The sequence below is a fragment of the Maniola jurtina genome, chromosome 8 (genome assembly GCF_905333055.1).
Source record: "Maniola jurtina chromosome 8, ilManJurt1.1, whole genome shotgun sequence".
NCBI lineage: Eukaryota > Metazoa > Arthropoda > Insecta > Lepidoptera > Nymphalidae > Maniola > Maniola jurtina.
This window is the reverse complement of record NC_060036.1, coordinates 5813566-5827695: the sequence shown is the minus strand read 5'-3', so window position 1 is coordinate 5827695 and position 14130 is coordinate 5813566. Positions and strand designations below refer to the sequence as shown.

Sequence of the window (14130 nt, the reverse complement as noted above, 5' to 3'; positions counted from 1 at the left end):
TAATCTGTAGTTGCATTTGCAACATAACGGTTTGCAGGTCATATACCCGTATTCACAATCATTACTATGAGGTCTCACAGTGCTCTCTCGCAGTGTAGGTTCCACCAATCACATCATTGTAAATTGACGTGACACAGTCATCTGATTGGTGGAACCTACCCTGTGCGTTCGAGCGCACTATGAGACCTCATAGTATTGATTGTGAATACGGGCAATAGACCACCGCTGGCCATATAAATAAAATAAAATAAATAAACTTTTATTTCAGGCCATTAGACCCATAATTGTGTTAGTATGTTAGTAGGTACTTATTTCTAGCTTAACAACTAATTCTATAACTAAAACTATAACTAAAAAGCCCCAGGGAGCCTCTTGGCGCATATGTGCGCACCCCCCCAGAGGACTATCTAGTTTCCTGGCCAATGCGCTGAGAAGAGTGTTGGTACTACTCATTAGCCTGCACATCACGGACGCGGCACGGTTGCATATACCGTCAACCGGTTTGCAGCGGACTTGAGTATTGAAGGCGTTCAGGAAACTTGACGGTGTATGGGTATCAGTCGGCTGGACGCCGCTTCGGCCAGCGACGTTAGAATTTCAATAGGTACAGGAGCCCAGCTGAAATCTTTTTTTACCCGACTGCGGCAAAGGATTATGATTTTTGCAATCTATGTATGTATGTATCCAGATTCTGTGTGTTCCACCGTAGCGCCTAAACTATTGGACCGATTTTGATGAATGATGTGTCAATTGATTCGTTGTAAAGGACCGGGTGACATAGGCTTATTCTATACGAAAAAAATGACCTAACGGATCAAAAAAAAGTAGGGGTCTCCAAATTTATTTATTTTTTGTATTGAGTGGGATGTCAAATGAAAGAGAAGAAAATTCTGAGCTCACAAATATAAATCTACTACAATATTAAAATATACCAAGCGACAGAAAAATAATTTGACTATAATATTTCAGCGTTTATTAAGACGATCGCAGTCGGGTTTCAGTTTTCAACTTTATTTGTACAATGCATTGCGCAGTCGTCATTTGTATATAATAGTTTTGCGCGCACTACTAAATGACACATTTACCTACTACGGCAAAACTAGAACTTAGAAGTAACACTAAGGCCTTAAATATCATTGGGTAAATACGTATGTAAAATATAATTTCATCATAATATTTTAGTTAACACAGGATATATTAGGGATAATTTTACGAGCATGCAACATAAACAAAATATATTAAAATGATAGCCGAAGATACGCTATGACTTAATCTTCTAGCTATTATAAAGTCGTACCTACGTATCGTATCGTACACATAACGTACCCACATGAAAATAGGTAGTTTCTAGGGCCAGGATAATGGTATGCCACGGTTAACGTTAATTAACTTTCGAACGTGAGTAAAAGGTAAAAAGTCAGGGTTATTTAGTAAACTCTGGAGTCTGGACCAAAATTTTACCTTTCATCTTAATCACAGTGGTATAAATACTGACTTAAGTGCAACCCATTTTTACTTTTTTTTTTTTCGATCATCAAAGTTTAACGGTAACCGTAGCCTAACTGGCCCTAACGTTCTAACATAATTTTATGCAACTAGTCCTTTTAACGTACATTTTGCTATGTGTATAAAATATCGACGATTAAAACAGCCGTTGACTAATGTAGCATTCACCCGCTATAAGTGCATCTCACATGCACAATGCACATTCACTTACAATGAATTTATTAACTAACGCAGTAATCAGTAATTTATTAATTAACATTAGGGGATGCAGATGCACTATTATGTTATGCATATCTGTCTTTGTGTTACATTTTCACGGCCCATTCGCTTAATCGATTTCGACAACATTTGATACCTAACGACTAATGAGATAACTTGCATCCCTGAGATGGACATTTTATCCCAAATATGCAATAGCTTAAAAATCAGTTAACACAGGATTTTTAAAAAACTTATCTGCTGAAGTAGCAGGCAACTCTAGTGTAAAATGTATAACTCCGATCTGTCACGTCACAACATAAAAGAGTATTAATTGTACAGACACAGATATCATTGTTCAAACGCCTGTCTGTACAAAGTTCAAACCAATAACAGCCGTAGTATGCAAACATTTAATGCATTTTTTTAACTTGGACCTTTGCGTCAATTTTTAGATAAAAATGCAAAATACCAATAGCTACCTAATGTATACATAAACATACAGACATACAAATGATACATAAACGTAGGGATATTTTTATCCATGATTTCTGACCCAAAATTGTGGATTAAAATATTTTCCATTTCAATAAACATCACATTTAAATCTCTAATATCTATGTAAATAAATATAAAATGTTGCTTGTTAAAATCTATCCTAAAGTTAGTGGCTAAAACAATAAGTCTTTAAATATAAAGTTCATGTTCAATCCTTTTTTAGCAATATTAAATGAAAAAGAATGCAGATACTCTAAATTTAGTTTAGAGAAAGACAACAGAATCAGCGCCAATGTCCACTACATTATAACGCATATATCTTCATGTAGAGAGTAAAACATCCCAATCAATTTCATTATTATATACCTCTTGCTCGAGCCACAATTCATAGTTTACTTTGAATTCCTCATCGAGTTCTAAATTTGTGTCTAGTACACTATTAATATCTGTATCAACCGGTGTCAGTTCACCCTCAGGATCCACTCCAGAGCCATATCTCCTTTGATTGAAACGATCAACACTGACTCTCAATGCGCATTCTTCATCTTGAAAATCCCAAGGTCGAGCATCAACTTCATTTCCAAAAGCCCAATCGTCATTTAACCTGTGACGAACTTTAGAGTATATAGCGCTTATAGTTTTCATATTGGTTTTCCTCCATTGTCGTCCCAAGTATTTTGTTTGCATCTTTAGCAATTTCAAGACATAGAACTGCATTAAAGCATGTCTTACTTTTAGGGTACGTTTCAAAATCGGAGCACTTTTAAATACAACGAGCATCATGATTCTTGCATTCTTCCATTTTGTCAATTTATTTAAAATCCTTAATAGATTTATACACGAAAAGACATTTCTCCAAGAATATGGAACTGATGTGTCTCCTATATCCAAACATTCTTTGGTAAGCTCGGGCTGTTCACCTATGACACAAGCGGGGAAGTCACAAATTGGTATTGAGTTTTTTGCTCCAATATAAGACAAAATGTTCTGATTAAAAAACTTCAGCACCAAAGGCATGCAGTTGGCAAATACAAGATGCTGAGACATGAATTCGAATTGGTACACATGATTTAATTTAAAATGTTTTAACAGCAACAATAGTATGGCTGTGACTGATTTAACAATAATTTCTTTGTGTCTGTTTACATCTAAACCGAGTTTTAATGATTGCAGTACAGTCATGGGCATTTCTTCAGGCAGCACGTCAGCCATTATGTTCATAGAGTAAGTTTTAGCTGTGGATGTGGGAGTAGCAGCTAGAAGAATTTTGAGGAGGGCTATCATATACTGGGGAAGATTGGGTAGCATAGCTTTATACAGAATTTCCGCCTCAGTCTCTTCAACTTCTCCTTCCCCTCTGGTTAAAGGACTTCTAGCAATTTCATATTCTCTTTCCGCTTGGACTTCTGCAAGACTCGTATACATATGCTTCTTCAATATCTCTATACCCTCGTGAATAGGTTGGGGTAAGCCAGCAATGGTCTGCCTGTCACCAGGAAGAGAGAACCCCACAAATTTTATCCTTACATTGTCTAAAAACATGTCAATATCTTTTTGACGAACCTTAGATTTCCAGGGCAGGCTTCTAGGTAGTGGTGGAGGCGGAGGAGGGCTATCAAAACGTTTGATATACATGTAATATGGACAATTCGGATTTGTATTGGCATTTTGGATATTATCAGATGACATAGACTGGAACTCCATTGAGTAATCCTCAGATCCATTGCCAGTTTCTTCTTTGTCAACAAAAATTTGCTCATCAGATTCATCTAAGGATGTTTGTTTCATGAATGTCTGTCTACGGAGCGCACGTTCATTCTCCTTCAATTTTCTCTGCCCAGGGTTTTGATTCTCTATCATATCTGCAGCACTAGGAGGGGGGGAGCTTGAACGCATGCTCTTTATAATTTCAAGAGTGTCTTCAGTCACAGGTGGTAAGCCATATTTCTCACGAAGCCTGGCTTTTCGCTCTTTCAACTGTTTTGAGCCACCTAAGTAGACAAGCAATATCTTCCATAGAAGCAATAACACTTTCTTCATAGGAAAATGTGGAGTAGTACCTGCACACAGTTGTGTCACCATCCCTAGAAGTTTTACAGGCAACATTTCTTCTCCAAAGGGTGATCCTATCTCTTCCTTGAATGTTTTCACAAGATGTAAGTACTCTGAATCTGGATTATCCTTTTCAGTTCTCATATGTTCAGTTATGAGATACAAAACGGAAAGAATGACTCTTAGATTTGTAGAGTCTGCAAGCGATTCGGCCAGCTTCCGAGATGCTACTGCAGCATTACTCCTCACTATTTCGAGATTTAGCAATTCAACAAAAGCGGCAAAGGTTCCCATATCATACAAAGTCATTATATTAAGACGGGCCCAGCTTGCTTGCTCTGCATCCGACTGCATCTCGGCCCAGCAGCCTTGCGCCAAGTACAGTATACACCTCGTCGCCCGCATTCGAATTTCGGTCACAGCAACATCCAAATGCTCCAAGAGCTTCATGATAACAGTGCGGTGTTGTTTGTATGTCAGTCTCTGCCAACTGGGTGGGTAATTGAACTCTTCCATGATTTCCTCGAAAGCTTTCACGTTATATTGAAATTCCGGATGTTCAGTGTAGCTGTACAATTCAGCTATCTCATTCGCTTGGGTGTCGCAGTCGTCATAAACAAAATCAAGCTCCGGACTTTCCATGTCCACACAGTCACCTTCTTCCATAGGTCGACGTACGTCGGGTAATTTTGTGCCGCCGCGGCGACCATTGCCGTTAGTTCCCATCATCATACACTTTATTGAAATGTATTTATTTATTACATATTATTGCAACAAACAGCTACAAAATTAGAAATTTGTTGTAATGTATGTAGTAATTTTGGATCTTTTGGATTTTTGATTTTTTAATCGCACACATTGAAACCACAGAGTACATTGTGATTGACAGACCACTTTTTTTTTAATTAACTGGTTTTACGGCTCTGGGTTCTAACTTGAAACACTGAAATGAGGAGACACTGATCAGCACCACTCACAAGAGCAGTGAGTAGGTAACATCTCTATCGCATAAAGCTACAACAGCCCACTCAGTCAAGTGCCAAAAGAGCCTTGTCGCCTGTCGGATTGTAGGGCGTAACGTAACTCCCGAGTATATAATAGTTATCTGTACTCTGTGGTAACTCCTAAGAGTAAGATCTGTGAGTAAGATGGCGTTGCAACTTGCTTGGAGTGTTTGTGAAAAATTGTGTTCTTTTTTACATTTGTTTAACGTATAACTACTTTCTCGTTTCGTGTAATTATTCAGTAGTAAATTACGAAAAGGTATTAAAAACATATGAATTTTATATAATCAGAATCGCACCATAACTGCAATAGTTCACAGCAGGAAGTTATTATTTTCATACTTCACTCTGCTTCTCTCTATATTACTTGAAATCATTATAATCCTTATATAGTTGCTACATATCCGTTCCTGGTTTTTAGCAACATTGGTTTGTTAATTATTTACTTACCTACCAAGAATTACAATTAGGTAGTTGCCTATGAGCTAGAGGTCGCTTGGCAATTCCTTGCGTCGAAAGTGCGTAGGTACATAAATTGTTAATTATTCACTTAATTGTGGAGGTAACTTTTATTTTCAGCCTCAAAATGGCCGAATTAGCTGCGTTACTCCAAACAGACATACCTGAAGGTCGAAACCACTTGACTGACAGCCACACAAATCTCGAGAGAGTGGCAGAGTACTGTGAAGCGAATTACTTCCAATCGGAAAACAAAAGGCTTGCATTGGAAAGTACCAAAAACTACACCACACAGTCCCTAGCCAGTGTGGCTTATCAAATTAACACACTTGCCTACAATTTCCTTCAGTTATTAGAGTTGCAGACTATGCAGTTAGCAGAGATGGAAGGTCAGATGAACCATATCGCCCAAACAGTTTCAATTCATAAGGAAAAAGTGGCTAGAAGAGAGATTGGTGTGTTAACTGCGAACAAGGTGACAAATAGGCAGTATAAAATCATTGCACCAGCTAATCCTGAAAAGCCCATAAAATATGTTAGGAAGAGCATTGATTACTCAGGTATGTTTTTCATTATAAGTGAAATAATATAATTAGTATTGCCATGCAGTGAGTTTTCTTGTATGTACAAAGTGCCATAAATGTCCATAATAGGATCTTGGACTGTAGTAATAAAATGATGTAGTTTTGTATAGTGGTAGTTTATGGAGCTAGAATTCATTATTGAAGAGAATAACCAAATAAAAATCATGATTTTATTTGTTTTTATTAACATCACAGTGAATAGAAGGCTCGATTTGATGGGGCGAATTATGGTTAGTTGATGGAATTTTAAGTTTCAATTTGATAGCAATATAGAACACAATAAGAAAATATAGGAGTGTGAGCATAGCAAGCACAATTTTTTTGTTCAATACAGATCAAAAAGCGAAACATTAACAAGTTCAGCCATAAAAAATTGTTTTAAATTTCCTCACTCTACTTTTCTGATATTTTTATCCTGCAAAAACAAAGAGTTCCCAAGGGATTTTTAAAAACGTAAATCCATGAAGTTCCGAATATCAAGCGATATGCAGTAAAAGCGCAAGCGAAGCGAGCGTAAAATCTATATCAATATTAGGGAAAGTCCTTTTGTAATTATTTGCAATAATGTTATGTACATTTCTGGCTATTTCTGGTAAGAGTTTAAATTCATCACCTGAATTAAGTAGAAGAGCTATTTGAAACCGAAATCTATAAAGCTATAGAAATCAGCATACCATGAATGTCAAGTTGTAAGCTAAAATGAGTTGTGGCCTAAAAATTTTTTGTTTCAAATACTTTTTTTTTTTTTTTTTTCAAATACTTAATTGAAAAAAAATTCGACATCCTGTGGTACTAAATAGAAGTCATTGATAAAATCAGATTTTTGGACTTATCATGTGGATACCAGATATAGGGTTGACCTGCTTGCAGCTCTGGACGACATCGGGCACGGCGCGCGCTGGAGCGGTGGTGGCACGGGTACGCCGCGCGGCCGCCGCTCGGGCTCCGCGCCCGGTGCCGTGCCGCTGCCCGCGCCCACCACCAAGCCGCCTACGCCGCCCGCGGCCGTGCGCGCCGCCTCCGCCGCCAACACCGGCACTCTCGGCCGAGGAACTCTCGGTGAGTTGTAGTCAACGGCATCGGGCACGCTGGAGTGGCGGGATGCAAGGGAACGCGCACAGCAGATGGCATAGGTGACCTTCCTTACCCTCTGCTGCCCTCCACCTTATGCGCCTTGCACGACAAAGTACTCAATAGAGTCATTATTACGATGGGAGACGTGTCCGCAGAACTATGCCGCCGCGTGTGTCGGCTCCGGACATCCAATCTTTGGATCTCCACGGCGAGCATCAGCCGCGTGCGCTCGCCCGAGTTTTAGCGTACAACCTTAATGTAGAACTTTGTACTAATGTCGTGATTTTATCCTTTACAACTGCATATATTGCAGGCAAGTCGTCGCGCGAATACCGCACGCCGCCAGCGGTGGCGCCGCCGCAGGTGCCGTCGCACTACGCGCCCAACTACCCGCGCCGCCCGCCCGGCTACTCCACACTACCGGTCGCTCAGCCACAGGTTATACTAGTTTAACTTAAATTCTCAAAAAGGGAAGAAACATTTAAAAAAAAAATGAGAAACTCAAGGCATATTCAAATCGCGATAGCAGCGATGCGCGATGGTACCTAATGTATGCAACGAAGTCCAGTGCCAAGAGTGTGAAGTAGTTGTACAGCTGTCGCCGTACGACTGAAGAGAATCAATGATTGAATTGTATAAAACATCCCATATTCAGAACAGCTCACTAGAGCTGCAAGATCAATCTCTGCTCAATGCTAACGTCATTCACATTTCTTTTGGACCCCAGTGTTAAATAAAACATCTACATAATTTAATTATAGTAACTAAAAAGTTTGAGATTTGTATATATGTTACAGTCATAGTGATTAAATAGCTATTATACATAATGACTGGTCATTATGTATAATATCAAAATTGACTAGACAATGTAATAAATTAATCACTTTATCCGGATATTATTCATAATAGCGGTTCAAAGTTAGCCAAAGTAATAAATACGGTCTAACTTTGAACCTAACCTAACCTAACCTAACCTAACCTAACCTAACCTAACCTAACCTAACCTAACCTAACCTAACCTAACCTAACCTAACCTAACCTATGTACCCGTTATAATACATAATTATGTCATTAAACCACGAAATAAGTCTCAAAACAGTATAATATTGCTACACATATAGTTAGGTATGCATAAGGCAAATTGAAATATAATTTTATAATATTTACCTGTAAGTACCTACTTGTTTTATTACATCATCCAAGTCTTCGAAGAAATTATATAAAATTGCTAGTTAATGTGATTAATTCTGTGTCAATTATCAGTTTATCTAAATTGGGTAGACATTATAAATAATGACTAGATAATATATATAATATCAGGATTTATTACTTTGGCTGTGACATATATACAGGATGTAATTAGAACTCTTAGCGAAAACTTAGCACTGTTAACACAATCCAAAACCAGTAACTATTTGTTTTGTAATATTTTTGGGATTCAATATTTTTCATACCCCCAACTCGGGTGTCAATGCCACTATGCCACCTAATGCCATGCCGCACCTATCTATGCAACGTTCGTTGACCTCTAGCATCAGCGTAAATACAGGATTTTTAAATTTCTTTTTCACTTTTTTTGTGGTATCTTATCAGTAATATTCAGTACTATCGTTTTTCCTAGCGTTCTAATAACACCTGGTATATTTTATATTGAGATTGAGAATACAGATATAAAATTGATAAAAAAAAACTATTTTCACCTAAAATGTTAGAATAATAAAACAAAAATTTCAGGTTGGAATGGTACACCCAAATCAGCATCAGTCACCATCCAATTATTCACAACAAGACTTACATTCCAGTATGCCACGTGAGTTATTATTTGAAAAATATGACTAAACTTTTGACTGCTTGTGACCGAGCCAAGGTCTCTGAGTCTACTTGAGTGAATTTGCACTTGTCCATCCGTCCATACCTCTGTCTTCCAGAGCCTCATAACTTCTGAACTACTGAACGTAATTACTTCAAATTTAAACATAAATAATATGTAAACTGATGGCTTTTAGCCGAATATTGCTTAAAAAATTATAAAAATCTTTATTTCAGGGGGCTCTCATAAAATCTGAATGGGAATTAAAATATTTTTTCTTGCGTTACATAGGCTTGCAATATACATTGTTTAATTTTCAGGGTTCCGTGCCTCAAGAGGAAAATCGGAACCCTTATAGGATCACTTTGTTGTCTGTCTGTCTGTCCGTTTGTCTTGTCTATCGAAAAAACCTATAGGGTATTTCCCGTTGACCTAGAATCATGAAATTTGGCAGGCAGGTAGGTCTTATAGCACAAGTAAAGGGAAAATCCGGAAACGTGAAATTCGTGGTTATATCACACAAAAAAAAAAAAAATTAAAACGTGTTCACGAAAAGTTTAATTCACATATAGATGGCGCAGACCGTTATTAACTTGCAGAGTTCTACGTAGGTGTTAGGTGCATCTTGGGTGAAAGTACAGCACTCTTAGTGTGCGCATTCAGCTCGCACTTGACCGATTTTCTATAAATATGTTGTATAATTGCAAATGGTTTTTCAGCTCCGCCGTCTCCACTAATAGGATCAGATGGAGAACATAGCCAGCACTCTATGAGTCTGCCGGGGCATGTAAGTAATAAGTGCATACATACATACATAGGTAGATACAAAAATAAGAGTCGTTTTCTTCTTATTGTCATGAGTTTCACTTCTTTCTTCTTTGGGGCTGTGCACTTTCACCATCTCCGATACACTATGGACTTTTACATCATATTATAATGAATAAATGAATACTTTTATTGTACACCAAAAAAAAAATTAGTACAGAAAAAACACATACAAAGCACAGCAAAGTAAATATAATAAAATTTCTCTTGCATAAAATGGATGGATCAAATGCTGCGTGAACAGGATAAACTTTAAAAGTCCGTCGTGTGAGGCTGGCCCGCTTAAAGCCCATTAGGCAGTGGTTGGTCGCTTTTTCAAGAATTTGATAGCTCTTTAGGTCTAGTTTGCTATAGTGGCACAGTTTGTTAGACTATAGACAAACTTACATAGCTAGAAATTCATCCAATTTGCAGCTCAGAGTCGGCTAACCGACAACTATTTGCCTATGGGCTTGTATCCAAGTTAATGCCCAGAATCTGCTAACCCACACTAGTGACAAACTATTTTTCTAATAAGTCCGAAACTTTGAGGTTGAAATCGACTACAGTAGTACCACTTTTATAAGTTTACTATTTTTAAGTCGCATCGGCTAAATTCTGCTATCTTGTTCATAATTTGCGCGTCCAAAACATGACGCGTAGGCAACAACTAATAGCGAGCGGACGCGTGTTATGATGGGCTGAGATGTTTTCGCGCCATTCAAAAATTATATCTCTGCGCAGGCACATCGGTGTAAAACTTATAAAAGTGGTAGTAGTGTACTCGGAACCACACATGCCGATTGCCGCCGGGCTCAACCCGGCATGTATGGATTCACCGTTATGGAATGCCTTGTTTATGTCAGCGCGCGTCGTCTTCGTCGGCGGGCGGGTCGGGCGGCTCGGGCGGCGGCTCGGCGCGCGGCGGCTCCGTGTCGCCGCCGCTGCCGCCGCCGCCGCTCGACGACGAGCTCGCCGAGTCCTTCGGCCGCCACCACATGCAGGTACACTACAACACTGCTATTATGTACATATTGGATCTGGCTAGTCAACTGACAACTGCGCAGCCATCTACCAACTATAGGACTACGCAGTCGCTCGGCAGTTGCTATGCAATTGTGTCAAATGTAATAAAACTATCCTAACTGCAATTTCCATTCAAATAAAGTCCAACAATTATAGAGCCTTAATCCAAGATTGATCCAACCTCAACATTGGCACCATGAGTCATGTGTTATATTTTGTATGGGATTGCATATCCTGTACTTGACTGATGGAAGCAGACAAGTTGAACATGTAGGCAGTTGTTCCAGGGCAAGCTGGGCGCGCAGTACAGCGGCGCCGTGCCCGCCATCGTGCCCGACGAGGAGGACCTGCCCGGCTGGGTGCCCAAGAACTATATCGAGAAAGGTAACCTTCGATCTATACATGAATCTAGCTAGACAGTGTATTTAGAACGCAAGCAAAAACGAAGACATGCGATAGTATGGATGATTGCTGACAAGATTTTTTTCCTCTATATCTCTTCCATCTGCGATTAGTCCTTTGACTATTAACAGATTTGAGGCCCGTAAATGTTCACAACTCAGGCTTTGCACATCCAGCGATGTGACATCCCTTCAAGATGAACTATTACTATACGCTGACCTACTATTTTTATGACGCTGATAAGAAAAAGTCCAGTATTTTTTAAAGTTCGCAATGTATTTCAAATAAAACATTCTGACTGACGCCAGAGGTCAACGAGCGTTGCGTAGATCTACGCGGGTGCCAGCCAGCTAACCTCCCAGTGTGCCTGGGTGATGCTGGTCTCTTTATGACGCGTCCGAGGGGAAGAGCAGTATTAGGGCTGGTGCGCCCCAGTAACATGATTAATTAATAATAATTTCTCTTCGGGATACTCACCCCATAGCAATAAAATAAAAAAACTCGACTCTTGGATGTATTCTACCGTTAATTTCGCGCGGATTACCGTTCGTTTAGCGCGGAGTACCATACTACTATATACCTAATACCTTGAAAGTTCTATTTGTGTGTAACCACCATCATAAACACATCAGCAATGAGGTGGCTCATTGATGATAGTTGAAAGCCACCATAAGATACAAAATTACAAAGTTTCTAGATCCAGCTGCTCAAGCTGTCCAATGTCAGTGAAAAGTGAAGTAAACTATAAAGGTTTAAGCCTTTTCAGTCTTCTCACAATCTTCGTTACATTGAGTAGCTTGATTGCCTTAACGTGAACATGGTGGTCAAGCCTGGTACATATTCTTAAAACACAAGTGTAAATTAAAAATTTATAACACCCCAGACAAGTGAAGGTTACAGTAACTAGAAAGGAGCTGATAACTTTCAAACGGCTGAATCGATTTTTTTGGATTATAGCTAAGAACACTCTCAATCAAGCCACCTTTTAAACAAAAAAAAAACGAAACTTAAATCGGTTCATTAGTTTAGGAGCTACGATGCCACAGACATACACACGTCAAACTTATAACACCCCTCTTTTTGAGTCGGGGATTAATAAAGAAGATGAGTGGTGTGTTATTGTTTCAGTGGTGGCGATATACGACTACTACGCGGACAAGGAGGACGAGCTCTCATTCCAGGAGAGTGCCGTCATCTACGTGCTGAAGAAGAACGACGACGGCTGGTGGGAGGGCGTCATGGACGGCGTCACCGGTCTGTTCCCCGGGAACTATGTCGAGCCGTGCGTCTAAGCATTCTGGCCTGTTCCCCGGGAACCATGACGAGGCGTGTACCTTTACACAACCTGCTGCGGGAACTATATCTTGTGCGTCTTATACGGCCAGCCCATTCTCGGGAACAATGTCGTGATGTGCTTCTAAACTATCGGCCTAGTTCCCGGGAATTTTCGAGCTTTGTGTCTAAGCATACCGGCCTGTTCCCCAGGAACCATGACGAGGCGTGTGCCTTTACACAACCGGCTGCGGGAACTATATCTAACCGTGCGTCTTATATATCTAGCCCATTCTCGGGAACAGTGCTTCTAAACTCTACTCAAGATTGAAGAAGATTCAAATCGTTAGAGCCGTTTCTGACACCAATATTATTGTAGTATATTAATTGTATACTTTAATAAATATAATTAATTAATTACACTTAATATAATTAATTACACTTAATACAATTGAGATGATGCCTATGTCAAATTATTTCTTAGGAATTATTAAATAGAGGGTCTTCCAAAATTCATAAAATCCACACCCGCTGTTAGTTTTAAGGTTGCTAACCATTGTAAGTTATTATCGGTTTAACTATAAAGTACGTGAAATGTTTATGACGTCACATATTGTGTTAAGTATTTATTTATTACAATTCATCCATTAAGCTCCCATACTCGAACGTTTGATTTGACTATATTATGTCACCATGTATTATATAAATAATGTGCAAGAATGATAATATTATTGTTAGTTTAGTAAGTATATAGGATAGGATAGTGCATGAGGATAGGATAGTAAGTATATAGGATAGGATAGTGCATTTAACTGTAATTTTCGCTGGACTCTTAAACGAGTACAATACAAACCAAAAAAAAATTCTAACTTTTGATAATAATAATTATTATTATGTAGTTGAATCTAGAGTATTTTCTTCATAATATTCGTAGATAAGTAACGTTTCAGTTTCATTTAAAAATGTTTACTCGGATTGAGCCAATAATCGTGTAATAAATTTTAATTAAAGTATTTACGTAAACTGAGTCCGTTTTTTATTATTTTTCTACTTGCTCAAATTGTGTTTTTTCTTATATAGAAACTTGTGAAAACCAAAATTAAATATAAGTTCAAACACGATCTATCCTGACTAGGTAGGTGGCTCTAGTGCGGGTCACACCCATTATCGACCTGCTGCCATTGTAGTGGAGTAAATAAAGCCGTAAAAAAGCCAATCTTAGGAAGTCCTCAGAAACAGCTCCGATTTTGATGATTTTTTTTTCCCGACGAAAATGCTTCGTTTACTCCACTATTGTATTCTTTTAAAAGTAAAGTACTCATGTTAACATAGCAATTGAGTCTATAATAATGTTCTGTGGTCTGAATTCGGCTTTCCTGCCATCAGTTTTAAATTATTATTAACGCTATTTTGAACTCTATCTTAAAAACATTGAAACAGA

At 38.6% G+C, this 14130-nt stretch overlaps 2 protein-coding genes across 3 annotated transcripts; one reads left to right on the top strand and one right to left on the bottom strand.

Annotated features, from left to right (window-relative positions):
- Positions 1 to 956: 956 nt before the first annotated feature.
- On the bottom strand, positions 957 to 5148 carry LOC123867769 (striatin-interacting protein 1). Its single transcript, XM_045910016.1, has one exon. The coding sequence runs from the start codon at positions 4984 to 4986 to the stop codon at positions 2524 to 2526; it is 2463 nt and encodes an 820-aa protein (XP_045765972.1). The 5' UTR covers positions 4987 to 5148; the 3' UTR covers positions 957 to 2523.
- A 197-nt stretch (positions 5149 to 5345) lies between these two features.
- Positions 5346 to 13716, top strand: LOC123867776 (abl interactor 2). 2 transcript variants are annotated; one of them, XM_045910028.1, is made up of 9 exons: positions 5346 to 5517; positions 5838 to 6277; positions 7172 to 7360; positions 7689 to 7813; positions 9110 to 9185; positions 9905 to 9972; positions 10856 to 10993; positions 11303 to 11399; positions 12546 to 13716. In XM_045910028.1, exons 2-9 carry the CDS (start codon positions 5845 to 5847, stop codon positions 12707 to 12709), a joined length of 1290 nt encoding a protein of 429 aa, XP_045765984.1. In that variant the 5' UTR covers positions 5346 to 5517; positions 5838 to 5844; the 3' UTR covers positions 12710 to 13716. The 2 variants fall into 2 exon arrangements, with proteins under 2 accessions (XP_045765984.1, XP_045765983.1); XM_045910027.1 differs by having other exon boundaries at positions 11294 to 11399.
- Positions 13717 to 14130: the final 414 nt, after the last annotated feature.